This window comes from Astyanax mexicanus, chromosome 8 (genome assembly GCF_023375975.1).
Source record: "Astyanax mexicanus isolate ESR-SI-001 chromosome 8, AstMex3_surface, whole genome shotgun sequence".
Taxonomy (NCBI): domain Eukaryota; kingdom Metazoa; phylum Chordata; class Actinopteri; order Characiformes; family Acestrorhamphidae; genus Astyanax; species Astyanax mexicanus.
In genome coordinates, this window is record NC_064415.1 from 23669196 (window position 1) to 23684717 (window position 15522).

The window sequence follows — 15522 nt, forward strand, 5'->3', positions numbered from 1 at the left end:
TAGGCTCCAGCCCCTTGATGGATAAAACGGTTGACGATGAGTGAGTGAGTGAGTGAGTGAGTGAGTGAGAGTGAAAAGAATACTGCTGTATCACAATACAGATTTTTTTAGGGGTTCAAAAATATGCTTTGCTAAATAGCAATATACCTAGTTTTACACTAAAATAACTAAACTAAAGGTTGGCAAACTCCCTGTGGTTTCTGTGTGTGTAAAAACAAAATCAGTGGTAAAAAAAAAATATTTAAAGAATACTTGGAACATTCAATCACGAAGTAAATTCATTTCAAAAGATACACCAAAGAAAACATTAGCCAGCATAAAATACCATGGGAAATGAATAGAGTCATTGTTGTGCATTAGAGGAGGTGTGCATATGTTGCGCATCATAGGAAAAAAATGTGCACAAAGAAGAAAAACTAGAACAGGAACCTAACATTCGTGTTTTAGTTAATAACTGTGCGCCGGAGACACAGTCTATAAACAGTACAGACGTCCATTAATCAAATTAATAAATGTGGTATTTTAGTCGGGGCACTCTGCGGGCATTTGCGCAAAGAGATTTTATACACGGAATCGCTTTTATGCTTGAAAAAGCTCTTCTCTTTGTGCTGTAATGTGTTAATAAACGTGTCAATACATGCTTTCCAGCAACAAGCAGAACTGTTGATGTGGAGAGTTACATTAACTGAAGTTTTTTAAATGCCTAGATTCAGCAATTAAACTGAAGTTTTTGGACATATTATTTGTGTCTGTACGGTTAATAGATGCAATTATCTTGGTACATAAATGCAAATGTTTAGAAAAAAAAACTAAAAATGTATATGAATAAATAAAAAAAAAAGGCCAGGCACACATCACAATTGTGTGCACTCAAAAATGCAGCTGTACAAACATTTATTTTTTTATATCCAGAACACAATAGACAAGGACACACAGTAGGTGAAAATAACTATTAATTAGCTTGTTGTGTCCCTTTGGGCATCTCCAAGTGTCCCTTTGGGCGTCTCCAACTGTCCCCTTGGGCGTCTCCAAGTGTCCCTTTGGGCAGCTCCCAGTGTAATTTTTGGCGTCTCCAAGTGTTCTTTTGGGCATCTCCATGTGTCATTTTGGGGGTCTCCAAGTGTCCCTTTGGGCATCTCCAACTGTCCCCTTGGGCGTCTCCAAGTGTCCCTTTGGGCATCTCCAAGAGTCCGTTTGGGCATCTCCAACTGTCCCCTTGGGCGTCTCCAAGTGTCCCTTTGGGCATCTCCAAGTGTCCGTTTGGGCATCTCCAACTGTCCCCTTGGGCGTCTCCAGTGTCCCTTTGGGCATCTCCAATTGTCTGTTTGGGCATCTCCAACTGTCCCCTTGGGCGTCTCCAAGTGTCCCTTTGGGCATCTCCCAGTGTAATTTTTGGCGTCTCCAAGTGTTTTTTGGGCATCTCCATGTGTCATTTTGGGGGTCTCCAAGTGTCCCTTTGGGCATCTCCAACTGTCCCCTTGGGCGTCTCCAAGTGTCCCTTTAGGCATCTCCAAGTGTCCCTTTGGGCATCTCCAACTGTCCCCTTGGGCGTCTCCAAGTGTCCCTTTAGGCATCTCCAATTGTCCCTTTGGGCATTTCCAAGTCTTCTTTTGGGCATCTCCAAGTGTCCCTTTGGGCATCTCCAAGTGTCTTTTTTGGCGTCTCCAAGTGTCCCTTTGGGCGTCTCCTAGTGTCATTTTTGGCGTCTCCAATTGTCCTTTTGGGTAAATTCAGGTGTCCCTTTAGGCATCTCCTATTGTACCTTTTGGCGTCTCCAAGTGTCCCTTTGGACATCTCCAAGTGTCCCTTTGGCCGTCTCCAAGTATCCCTTTGGGAATCTCCAAGTGTTCTTTTTTGGAACCTCCAAGTGTAAATGTGGGCATCTCCAAAAGTTTGTGTGGGCAACTCCAAGTAACCCTTTGGGCATCTCCAAGTGCCCCTTTGGTCGTCTCCTAGTGTCATTTTTGGGTATCTACAAGTGTCCCTTTGGGTGTCTCCAAGTGCCCCTTTGGGTGTCTCCAAGTGCCCCTTTGGGTGTCTCCAAGTGTCATTTTTGGGTATGTACATGTGTCCCTTTGGGCGTCTCCAATTGTCCCTTTAGGTATCTCCAATGTCCCTTTATAAAGCCTTGGCCCCTCCCTCCAGGCCAATTCACCTGAAAAACTTCAGTGAACTAAATTATCTAACATGAACTTGAAGGCTCTAAAACCAAATAGTCTAAACACTGAAGCATAGGACACACACCGAATCATAAGTGAACACTGAAGCTTATGATAAACACTGAAGCATAAAGCAGTAAAAAATAATATTGAAGATATAGCACAAACACAAGATTACACTATTATACCCCCTACCCTAAACTCAGGAATGGTATGTCCCACTCCTTAAGGCGGGAAACTCCCCTATAACTGCGCTGATTGGTACTGCTGGTTTTGTTTGTGAGTGTCCTTAGGTGCCTACAAGTAAGTGTTTCAATGCTTAGTCTCCAAGTTATGACCAAATAAAAGTAAAAGCTTCAGTACAATTGTGTTTTATTAACATAGCTATGAATGCGTGTAAGGCTTTAGAGCAGTATTTTGGTAGGGAAACCTATTAAAACACCAAACAAAGCCTGAACCTGCAAACAGAGCATTTAACATGAAATGTGGAACCTGGACAAATCAAACTATAAATGAGTTTATTAATCAATAATTAGTCTGACTTATATTATTCGCTCATTAAATTACTGAAAGGAAACGCTTTTATATCAGCTCACATTAGTTATCTGGTGTAACTCAAGATATCCAACAACGCTCTTGTTGGATTCTGCATTTTATCCAGCCCCATGTGAGTAAATGAAGTCTCCAAACATTTGGACATGCACAGCCTCTCTGTGACTGCCTAATCTTATTCAATCCAAGCCTAAACATATCTTAATGTTTCTGTTCCCGTTTAATGTGTGTAGTGAGGCAATCTATCCTCATAATCCAAAGCTGTGCAGTTACCAGTGGGAAGAAGGCCGCCACAAAGAGAGCTTCTCGTAGTTTCTCAGGACTGACAATTTTTCTTGAACTGAAGCTTTATAATACAAACTAATTTTGAGATTTTCTTATCATGTATTTTCTTTTCATTTCATTGAAATCTCTCTGGTGTAGGCTATATAACCAATCAGATGCGATAAATCACGCTCTACCGGAGAAGCGAGCGTAAGGACACGCGCACGTTTACAACTGAGCCCAGAGAAGTATATCTGAACTACAGGGACGTCTGAGCTACAGGCTGGAGCTTCTATAATGCACTAAGTGTAGAAATAATTTTAAGAAGAAACTAACACTGAGTGGTTACTTTGTTTGGCCTTTAGCAGTAAACTGACACGAACAGGTTCGTTTATGCCATGCAGTTATGGACAACAAATCTAAAATACAATAATAAAAATAAAGATTTAGCCCTCTAAACTCAGATCTAACATTAGTCATTGAGGTAGGTAACACACTGTGGATCAGAAGCTTCCTAGTAAAGGAATTTTACCAGGCACACAGACCCAGCTCACCGTTCTCCTTTTACCTCATCTGTAGCCAAATCGCACTATAGTGGTCTCGTTCGTTCTTGCTGCGTTTGTGCAGTGAAAATCAGCGTTTGTGTCGTTATCGTTATTGAACAGTATCAACGCCAGCACTCTGAGATATTAAACAGCACTAATGCAGCATTGACAAATGAGACCACTTTGGTGTGGTTTGGCCACCATTGAGGGGCTGCCTGTCACCGAATAAATAATTTACACCTAATATTTATTTTAACGGCACAAACCAGCAATAACGCATGAGACCACTTTACGATAACAGCAAATAAAATTTTTAATTTCTCAATAACGATATTTGCCACACAAACGCAGCACTAACCAGATCACTTTGGTGCGATTTGGTAACATATAAGGGGTTGTGTTACATAACAGGTAGGAAACTACATTGTTTAATTTCTAAATAACCATTACAACAAATTAAATGTTTACTATTTCAATAACGATATTAGCATAAACTCTGATTTTAACGGCACAAACCAGCATAAACGTAGCACTGACAAATAAGACCACTTGGGTGTGGTTTACATAACAGGTATAATTTAAAAAAAAAGATAAAAGCTGATAAAATATTTAATATCTCAAGAACAGCACAGACGCAGCACTAACGAATAGAAACATTTTTATTTCGTTTCTAAATAAAATATGAGGGGCCAACTTCACTGAAGTCACTTAGAGATGCCCAAAATGACACATGGATATCCCCAAAAGGACATTTGGAGATGCCAAAAATGACACTCGGAGACGCCCAAAAGGACAACTGGGCATGATCAGAAGGACATTGCCCAAAAGTACATGTAGCAAAATCATAGTTTATAAATCATTTTTAAACTAAAAACTTAACAACTTACCTTTTTAGCGAAACACTTTATTCTAATTTCCATAAATACATGCTCAGCAGTGATGTCTAATCTGACCCTTTTTTTTCAGTAACGAGTAATCTAACGCGTTACTATTTCCAATCCAGTAATCAGATTAAAGTTACTTATTTAAGTCACTGTGCGTTACTCTCTCTCTCTCTCTCTCTCTCTCTCTCTCTCTCCACCTCATCTCCTCCACACACACACACACACACACACACCGCTCCCTTACCCATTCCCCCTCCGCTCTTCCCCAATCACACGCGTTTCGCTTTCTCCCCTGTCTCTCTCTCTCGCGCTCGGCGTGTCTTTAGTTTCCGCCCGTTTTCGTTTTTCGCCAGTTCTCGCCAGTTATAAAGACGTTTTTTTTTGCGGCCGCGTCCCAATTCACTAGCCAGGGCAGCCGTCTGCCACAAATTTGATTGGCAGAGGAGAGCATTTAAAGATTTTACACCACACGTGATTGGAAGTTCACTGTGGCGCAGAGCGCACATACCGTAAAGACAAGAAAAGTTCCGGTGCTTTAAATGAACACTGTCAGAATTAAATCCTTCTCAGTAGTTGGGTCCGGTATGGGTCCGTATTGGACAACGTCTGGGTCCGGACCCTGACTGCAGTCTGCAAATATGTGATCCCTGGTCTAGACCATATACACGGTTCTGTTTTATAAAACCACTCCTTGCTGCCCTGCAGAGAACAACAAGTTCAATGTTCAGTTTTACAGTGTTAAATATGTCAGGTCAGGAAAGACTTTCTTTATTTTATATATTTTTTTTATAAAAACAAGTATTTATGTTTAGTACAATCAAGAAAGACCATATTTTATTTTTTTATAAAAAAAATATTTATGTTAAGTTATTTTTTTTATTTTTATAAAAAAAAACTTATTTTTTTAGGAAATAGTTCAACTTAATAGAGATAAATTGTTGCTGTTAAAAATGCATTTTCCAATAAAGGGAGTATTGGCAAAACTGGTTATAATGTTTATGTTAAGGCGGCGGGAGGTGGTGTCTGCAGGTGCTGAAAGTAACTAATAAAGTAACTTGTAAAGTAATTTAGTAACTTTTAAAATCAAGCAATCCATAAAGTAACTAAGTTACTTTTTAAAGGAGTAATCAGTAATCAGTAATCGGATTACTTTTTCAAAGTAACGATACCATCACTGCTCAGCAGTGAGGAGTCCAGACCATCAGACAGATACTTTTATTGATCCCGAACAAAATTCAGCCTTAGCCAGACTGGTTGTGTCTGAAATAGTAACAGTCTACTCAGGCAGGATTCTGAAGCTTTCTGCTTTTTTGGGTAAATGTTAAAAGCTAATAGCAAAGCTAAAGCACATGTAGCAGTGAAAGTGGCCATAATTTGCTGTGTATTTGGACACAGAGACTTGTATCACTACACTGCTTTTAAAGTGAGACAGCTAGATAGGTAGGTTAGTGTATGAAGTCAGCATGTATTGCGTGTCAGACGCACCCATTGTGAAACGATGGCGCCTGTTCGTGACGTCACGGATTTTCATCAATATGAGACCAAAAGTATATGTTGTAAAGTTTACTGATCTGTTTAAACAAACTGTAGCCTGAGTGCAGATCCAGAAACAGCCCTATATAATATCCTCCTCAGCGTTTCAGAGAGAGAGAGATCGAGAGTAAGAGCGCTTCAGTCAGAGCCAGTTTATGGAGAGACTGTCGACTCTCTTACCGCCTTATAGCAAACCGCTAGAGGGAGCCCGCGAGGGAGACCAAAATTAACGGGGGTAAATGGAGTTAAACGCCTAAAAACGTTAATTAAAAATAGTAAATATTTAAATTCTATTAAATTCCTCGAATTTTGGAAAAAATAGTAATGTATTTTGTTTAAAATGGTTAGAAAATGTACCCATGTATTTCAGTGTTTCTTAAGTAAAGGTGTAAAGGCCTTGCTGCTACTGAATGCTGACTGGTTGCTGTAGTTCGGTCTACCTATTGAGTCATATGTCTTACCACAAAACATTTAGCTTAGCGAGCACTCATACATTCAGTTCAGTTTTATCTGAAGTTTAAAGGCATTAAAATATGACTGCTCTGGTGTAACATTTGATTTTGTCCTGTATTAAGGGAAATTATTATTTTTTTCAGTATAAAAATAGTAAAACGTTTATAAACTCTGATTTTGCTAATTGCTCCATATGACCCCTTCATTTTGGAATCACTCTGGTGCGCCTTCTGGTGGCCAAACTAAACCGGAAGAGCGACTCTTCTGGAAGTGGGCAATCTCCTCTCTGTTAGTGACTCTGGTTCAGTCTATTGCTCTCATGGTGGGCGGGAGCTGCACCGTCTGGGGCAAAGACCACTCACTCACTTCCCTCACTGTCTTAACTAACTGCTGAACTACCTAGTGGACGGACTGCGGAGGCATGGAGGTACAGTGCAGACCGACTTTCAGTTTTTACTCATTTCTTATCAGCAGAGTTCTCCGTTATGCAGCCGTGTAAACATCAGCTATAGTTACTGTACTCCTCTCTCCTGCAGCGCGAGCTGATAACTGCGTTTGTTTACACGTGAGCTCTGTTTAGTTTGTAGTCAGCTGCAGCTCACGCAGCCAGTTCAGTCTGTCTCTGCACCTGCTCTGCATGTGTTTTATCCGTGTGAGAGAGGTTGTTTCTACACTCAGTGGTTAAATAGTCTAAAGGGTTGTTTGTGTTCTGTATCTGACAGGTGCCCAAAAAGCTGCTGAACTCCGTGGAGAGGTGTGTAGACGAGGCTTTGGAGGGGATTGTCTGCAGCAATGGAGGTCTGGTGCTTCTGAAGGGTCACAGGGTGGTTCTCAGGTCTGACCTCGAGCTCCTAAAGGGGAAGGTGGCACTTCTGTCAGGTGGTGGTTCTGGACATGAACCCGCACATGCAGGTAACATCTGCTACTACCAGTGCATCTAAAAAAATGAAATGAAATCCCAAAAATCAGTGTCTCAGAAAATTTGATTATTATATAAGACCAATTGGTACTGTGGGCAGTGTGCCAAGTCCTGCTGGAAAATGTAAACCGCATCTTCATAAAACTTGTCAGCGAAGGGAAGCATGAAGTGCTGTAAGATTTTCCAGGAAAACTCTGCACTGACTTTGGATTTGATATAACACAGTGGATCAACACCAGCAGATGACATGCCTCTCCAAACCATCACTGATCATCAGTAAATTTTACATATCATCTGGAAATCAAAGAGACCAGAGTCTGGAGGAGGAGTGGAGAGGAACACAGTTTAAGCTGCTTGAGGTCTAGTGTAAAGTTTCCACAATCAGTGATGGTTTGAAGAGCCATCTCATCTGCTGGTGTTTTGTGGCTGTAGAAGAACTGAACTTACAAACAAAAGGGAAATTGCTTTTAGACATGCATCTATTTTACAGACATGGATCTTTATTGAGGCTATACATCTTTACATATAGAACCTGCCAGAGGGCATCTCTGTAGATAGGCTTGTGCTCTTTTATTATTCATTAGTAGTTTCTTAACTGAAATAAGGATGTTATGTTTAAACCCTTTTCAATAGAAAAGCTGTTTTTGAGGCTAAAGGAAGCTGCTTGCTATTCTTTAAAAAAAATAATTGCTGTTAATGGTGTTCTTTACTATTGACTATTTTGGCACATCTGCAAAAAATAAAAAAAATCATGCCAAATATAAGCAAGATTTCTTTTTACAATATTGTACAGCTCTATGCTATATATACATGCTTGTTTACATTCTATTTTCCTGTCTGTTTTCTCATCAAGGCTACGTTGGCAGAGGGATGCTCTCAGGAGCTGTTGCAGGGTCAGTGTTTGCCTCTCCACCTCCAGGCAGCATTCTGGCAGCCATCATGACCCTTTGGCAGAGTGGTGTTTCAGGTGTTCTGCTGCTGGTGAAGAACTACACAGGAGACCGTCTGAATTTCGGGCTAGCTGCTGAACAGGCACGAGCACAGGGAGTCTCTGTGGACATGGTGATTGTGGCAGATGACTGTGCCTTCACCCAACCCAGTAAAGCTGGTAGAAGAGGACTGTGTGGCACAGTGTTCATTCATAAGGTACTAAACTGAGCAGATGTTTACAGAACCATTTAATTGGTGGACCTGTGAAAATGCTGTAAACCCAGTTCCTTTTGAGTTTTCCTGTAAGCTTTATTTATGTTCTGCTTTATTGATAGTTGGCTGGAGCACTGGCTGAAGAAGGCTGTGCACTAGATGTAATCGTTGCCCAGTTGACAAAGGCAAAAAAGAGCGTTGGTGAGAATAATTTGTGTTCAAAATTTTAAATTATGCCATCTCTAATAAGGAGTCTTTTTATAATTCTATTCTTTTTATTTATTCTAGGCACCCTTGGCGTCAGTCTGTCACCATGCAGTGTACCAGGATGCCTACCCTCCTTTCAGCTTCCACCTGGAGACATGGAGCTAGGACTAGGTGAGAGAAACAGCACAAACAAACCTTCATTTATGGCTCTTTATATTTAATCATTAATAGAGGTCTTGTCAGGTATATAAAATTATATAACTAAGCATGTGTGTGTCTATCTAGGGATACATGGAGAGCCAGGGATTAAAAGGTCCAAGGTTAGTCAGTCCACTGTTTGCTTTTTGGCGGCACACACTTGATGTTCTGATGCTTTGTTGGTTGCATGAACTTAGCTCGTGGTATCCCATACAATTAGCTGATAATTTAAATGGATTGGCGTACTTTCAGATGGCATCTGCTGATGAAGTTGTGAAAACCATGATTGATCACATGACTGACCCATCCAGCCAATCACATCTGCCTCTAAAATCAGGTAAGCTGTACAGAACAAGGGGTTAGAAGTCTTAGACTCAAATTTACAGTAGAGCTCCATGATAAAGGTGTAAAATTTACATTATGATATTTTGTTGTGTAGAATTTTTAGCCAAGAAGAAATTATTAATGCACTCTGCATATTTAGTGTTTTAGTTAAATAGATGGTTTTGGATATTAATATCTTTAGTATGGCAGATATTGTGTTGGGAACACAGTTTTTTTGTTTGCTTGATTGTTTGTTTCATGCAGCAAAAAACTGCACATATTTCTTAAGTCATGTTTTTTTTTAACAGGTGACACTGTGATTCTCTGTGTGAATAATCTTGGTGCTCTGTCCAGTTTGGAGATGGCTGTTGTCAGCAGAGCTGCCATTAACTGCTTATGTGAGAATAACTTGTTTTATATGAAATTCAGACAAAACTGTAACACGTGGCACAAATCTAAACAACAAATGGTGCATTAATTGTCTTTACAATTTACATTGTCTTTATTCATGGTTTAGATAGACAGAGTGTTTTATTAATCCCTCTAATAATTTCAGAGGCAAAGGTTTGTATTAGAGCAGTATAGAGATAGTGAAAATGGCAACAACACAAAGTAGATTACAGAAACACAGATATTGAAATTTGATAGTAATACAGTAAGAAAAGAATACATGATATTTAAAAATTAAATGCAGGGAGGGGGGAGTGTCTGTGCAATGGAGACTATAACAAATAGAAAGTACGATAGAGACACACTCAACATTTAGTATAATTTTAGTAAAGTATAAAAGATATAATTACAATATTATATTATGTTGGCTTAAACATTCATTATTTCTCATTTATGGCTAGCGGGGCGTGGAGTGGTGGTTGCCAGGGTAATGTCAGGCTCATTCATGTCATCACTGGAAATGGCGGGTGTGTCTCTGACTCTGATGAGGGTGGATGAGGAGATACTCCGACTGTTTGGTGAGTAACTGTAATTCAGATGATGTACTGACATTTCTGATAGCATGATTAGTCAATCTCTTTGTGCTTAATAAAGTCCCTGTTTTCTAATTGTTAGTTGTTTTCACATGTGTGAACTCCAGAAATGTGAGGAGAATTAGGTGAGGACAATATATAGAGCTAACAGCCACATGTGTCAGTTGTGCTTTAACACTGCAAACAAACTGGACTATGGTTTAGTTGAACCTCCTCATTTGGATTTACCAAATGTTTGCCCTTTACATCTGTTATTTTGGTTTGGAACAAGCTGAAAACTCTAAAAGTCCTTAATATATGTGTGAAAGTACTCTAAATTAATGCCTGACTGTTGAACACACAAAATCCACTGAAGCTATATACACATATAAATCTACAATTTGTTGAATAATGTGCACAATTGATTTAAATAATGAAGCACATGCATTGACGTGTAATTTAAATACTTCTGCAGATGCTAAAACCACAGCCCCAGCGTGGCCAAACCTCAGCAGTGTGATTCTGAGTGGGAGGACAATGTACGTGGAACCCGCAGAGAGACCAGCTGCTTCTGAGACAAAGCCTAACCAAGGTAGAAACACAGAGAGATATGCGGATTACCCCAAAACCTCATGTTCCTCTATCTCTTGTACATCTCCTTCACACACATTTTGCAATGCAAATGGTAATGGAAAACCACAAAAAATTATTTTTGTACCTTTGTGACACATTATAAGACGAGTTAAAAACTGTTTAATTATTATCGAGCCACAAAAAGCAGCTTTTAATGTAAATGTTAATTTTCAGGTCCTTTAAGTTTGGTGATACGTCCAGTTTTGGAGTCTGTGTGTAAAGTTCTCCTGCAGCGACAAGAGGAGCTCAATGCACTGGATCGTGCAGCAGGTGATGGAGATTGTGGGAGCACACATGCCCTTGCTGCTAATGGTAATACCTGTTTATATACCTGTTTACATAGTCTGTAACTTTTTAGTGCCTCTTTTTTAAATGCTCCTCTTCTCTGTTGTCTGCATCAGCTATTCAGGATTGGATGCAGACAAGCACAGTGCCCGGAAATCCATGCCTTCTGCTAACAGCTCTTGCTCGATTGGTGGAGGAAAAAATGGGCGGCTCTTCAGGAGCGGTATTGAGATTCTTTAAATTAAAAACATTTAATTAAAAGTACTCTAACTTCTCTTTTTCTGTTGAGCTGTGGAGCTCTGAGATATATTTTAGCCACTTATATTTTAGCTCTGAGCATATTTTAGCCACTGATACTGTATTAATTATACACAAAACCGGGTTTTCATCTTAATAAAAAAAGACTTTTTGACAATGATGACAATCTGGTCTTTTTTAACACTGGCAATTATTTTTTAGAGATAGAAAAGCTCCTAGAAATCTACACTGACTTTTATTAAAAGCTAAAGCTAAAATATTTTTTCTTTTTCTTGTAAATTTTCCAGCTTTAGAATACAAGGATTCTTTTTTTTTATAGGTCAGAATAAGGACTACACCAACCATAGATTACATGTTATTTCTCGTATACCCACAAGAGGGTGCAACAACAGTTTCACGCAGTTCCTGTTCACTCCAGAACTAAAGATACTTCAAATTATCTGACAGTTAGAAAATACAGCACACAACTGTACAGATAAAAGTTATTTTCAGTCAATTCGATAAATATTATATATATGTATATATGTAATGCTCAAATACTTTAATAACCCTTATATATGTATTAAACCCTGCTCTGTTCTTCTCCTCCCTTAGCTGTATAGTCTGTTCCTGACAGCGGCTGCTCCCAAGCTGAGAGAAAGCTGGAGTGGGGCTGACTGGGCCAAAGCATTGCAAGCTGGTACTGAAGCCATGAAAAGGTACTGAAATGTGGAGCAATGGAAATGGGTTTTCTGGACTGATTGTGCTCCATCCATTTATTTTGGAATGAGGTGGGGTGGTGTTTTTTCAGCATTCTGACCTTACTAAGGCTCTTGTCGGGCTCTGAGTGGTCCAGCGAACTAAGGCGCTGGCTATGTAAATTGCGTAGAAAATGGGATAAAAATGAGAAATACAATTATAAAAAAAAGACTAATGCTATTGTTGTTGAATGAGATAAAATCCTCAGTAATTCTCCAAAATCTGATAGAAAGGCTTCCATGCACAGTAGAGACAGCTACTCCAACAAAAGCTGGAGAAATATTTTTTTATTTCCCTTGATTTCAGAAGAAAAATGTCCCAAAACGTTTGTTCATATAATGTTTGCAGATGAACTTCTTTCATAATTATTCTTTTAGATCTTCTCAAAATAATTCAGTGCAGTTTTCTTTTAAGTTAGATAATGTTAGGTAGATGCTAATAGTTTCCTGTTTATTTTGATAGATATGGTGGTGCTGAGCCTGGTGACAGGACTATGGTAAGAAAAACTGTAAAATTACAGTGTATGTATCTGCATTTGAGCTCCTTAAAACACATTTTGTAGAGCTACCGTTTTTGTCAATAACACCGTTTTTAATACCCGTCAGCTGGATGCATTGTGCCCTGCTGTAGAGGAGCTGATGAAGTTGTTGACTGCACCTGGTGACCATATGGCTGTACTACAGGCTGCAGTGGAGGTACAACGTCAATCAGCACTTAAACAGTCATCTTTAAGTATTCCTTACTCCTTTACTTAGGCCTTATTGCTTTTTATCTCCATTGTTGTCCACAGAAAGCAGAATTGGGTGCAGAATCTACCCGTGATCTTACAGCCAAGGCAGGCCGGGCAAGCTACATTGCATCTGAGCGCCTGACCAAGCCGGACCCTGGTGCTGTGGCTGTGGCTGCCATTTTCAGAGCAGTGTTTGAGGCTCTGGGAGGGAAAAGCCACTGATCTTTGATGGTACAACGGAAGCCTGAAGAGAGAAAAAACTCTATATTGTTTTGGAAAAACCACACATATACAATAACTGATATAACAGTAATGGTATATTATACTATTATCGAAATTCATAAACACAAATCATTTATTAATCAGTGATAAGTTTGAGATGTATGAAAAATGACGAATAGTAACCATTCTTTCATAGGTAAAGGAATGTATAATTTATTCCTTTTAAATCAGCTGCATAATGTTGACTGTTAAACACATGGGCTTTATAGTTCCATTCCCTTCCATTCTCTATACAAGCCCAAATTATCTACCATGTTTTCAAATTTGCAACCACTGGAAGAGACTGATTCAGCTACTCATGTAGTAGAGGCTGTAAACCTGCTCCTTTTCCCAAAAGAAGCATCTCTGACTGTGTTCATTGAGTATACAATTCTTGTATCTTATAACAAACCATTTACATTTCAATTTAATGACAGTACCAGAGCTTAACTCTGTTTGCTTTGTTTACTTCTTAGATTAACTGAAGCTACTACAGTCTAGTTGATCCCAGAGCTTCTGCTAAAGAGTAAGCGCACACTTCTTATAGAATAAATAAGAATGTTTTAAACTGAATTTGGTCCTGGTCCAGATTAGAAAAAAACTGGCGAGAGTGTTGTCTAACTAAACTAATGTTAGCTAACTGGCTAACAACTAATTTGATCACATTTACCATTTTACACTAACACCAGTTTAGTTTTTTTTCATTGTCTATTAATCCAACCACAACACAAAATGACCAATAATAGCAGGATTATTTAGCTAGTTGCCTACAACTTAGCTACTCCATATAATGAACAGTAAGGATGGGTCTATGGTCTGTTCAATCCAAGGCTGTCAGTTACTTCTTTATAAGTGTTACCCCACCTTTTTATAATATAGCAAAATCTTGTTTTAAAAACTACTTTCTATAGTAAAAATAAAAAGTGCCAATATTATCACAGGGAAACCTAACTGTTGGAATTTAACACTGGAGATAAGAAAGAAATGTATTTTAAGCAAAACATTTGGGGATGAGTTGAGCTACACATCATACTACACCTAGTCTGCAGACCATGGGTGGTTTCCCTTTAAGAGATATAGCATTGTTCATGTTTTCCTACAGTCAGTTATTCCAACTACCGGTATTTGAACTCTGAATCACTCTTCTTGTGAAAATGATACATGATGAACAGAATCATTAATTTTGTTATTCAGATGAGGTAAGAACTGTGCAGACAGTTTATTGACTGAAATAGGACCATGAAAAAGAGATTTGCTTGTGACTTAAATGCACTTTAGGTCAATTAAATTCCGTAATGGAGAACAAAAAAACATATAGAAGCTTGAATGTGAAAGTTGTTTAAATGAGTAAATCACTAACATTATTGAACCTAATAAATTAACTCAGCAAATTTAATTGTTATATTGTTTTATTTTGACAAAACAAGCAGTGTCTGTAAATGAGTAGTAGTGGCTATAAATGAACTGAAATAACTACAGCCACACAAAAAAAATTATAAATATTATTTTTACATAATTGGATTTTGACAGTTTACTTGTTCGTTGTATGTAAATATATGATAAATGATCAGTAGAAATTCTAAGATTACGCTAAAAGTGTTCTTTTTACATTGACTTCCACTGAAACTCAATGAGTTTTTTTTTTATTCTTTGAAGTTACTACTTTGGAGAAACTTTTGCACAACACACAATATATAATATATATAACATTCTTGTTTCTACACCTGTTATACCTTTTTTTCAGGTCCAGTGTTAATATAGGAGCATCTTGTGGTTCTAAAATTACAGAGTGTATTCCTGTATCTGTTTCAATGCATTCTTTATTATCTTCCTTTCACACTGTTCAATGATCAGAGATCACATATTATTTGAGTGTTGGATCATTTTAAGCAATGCTGTGACACTGACATGGTGCTGGTGTCACAATTTTACACACCAACACTTAAGTGTCACTACAATTTTGAAAATGACCCACCACCCATTTAATACCTGTTCTGTTGTGCTCTTTTTGGGTCCTGATCATTAAAGAACAGGGTGAAAGGAGGATAATAAAGTATGCAGAGAGGCTCCTGTCTGTAATTATAGAACTATAATGTGTCCAATATGCCTAGTGGATCTAAAAAAAAAAAAAATACAGCTCTGAAAAAAGAGACCACTTAAAAATAAGTTCCTTTGATTTTACCAAATTGAAAACCTCTGGAATATAATCAAGAGGAAGATGGATGATCACAAGCCATCAAACCAAGCTGAACTGCTTGAAGTTTTGCTCCAGGAGTGACATAAAGTTATCCAAAAGCAGTTTGTAAGACTGGTGAAGGAGAACATGCCAAGATGCATGAAAACTGTTATTGCACCAAATATTGTTTTCTGAACTCTTAAAACTTTATGAATATGAACTTGTTTTCTTTGCATTATTTGAGGTCTGAAAGCTCTGCATCTTTTTTATTATTTCAGTCATTTCTCATTTTCTGCAA

General features: G+C 38.5%; 1 protein-coding gene across 1 annotated transcript; it reads left to right on the forward strand.

Annotated features, from left to right (window-relative positions):
• The first annotated feature begins 6690 nt into the window (after positions 1–6690).
• On the forward strand, positions 6691–14444 carry tkfc (triokinase/FMN cyclase). The gene is made up of 16 exons (XM_007248023.4): positions 6691–6817; positions 7113–7302; positions 8163–8455; positions 8575–8653; positions 8741–8830; positions 8945–8979; positions 9110–9194; positions 9490–9579; positions 10033–10149; positions 10619–10735; positions 10951–11088; positions 11178–11284; positions 11914–12017; positions 12520–12553; positions 12663–12752; positions 12848–14444. Exons 1-16 carry the CDS (start codon positions 6812–6814, stop codon positions 13007–13009), a joined length of 1737 nt encoding a protein of 578 aa, XP_007248085.1. The 5' UTR covers positions 6691–6811; the 3' UTR covers positions 13010–14444.
• The last annotated feature ends 1078 nt before the right edge of the window (positions 14445–15522 follow it).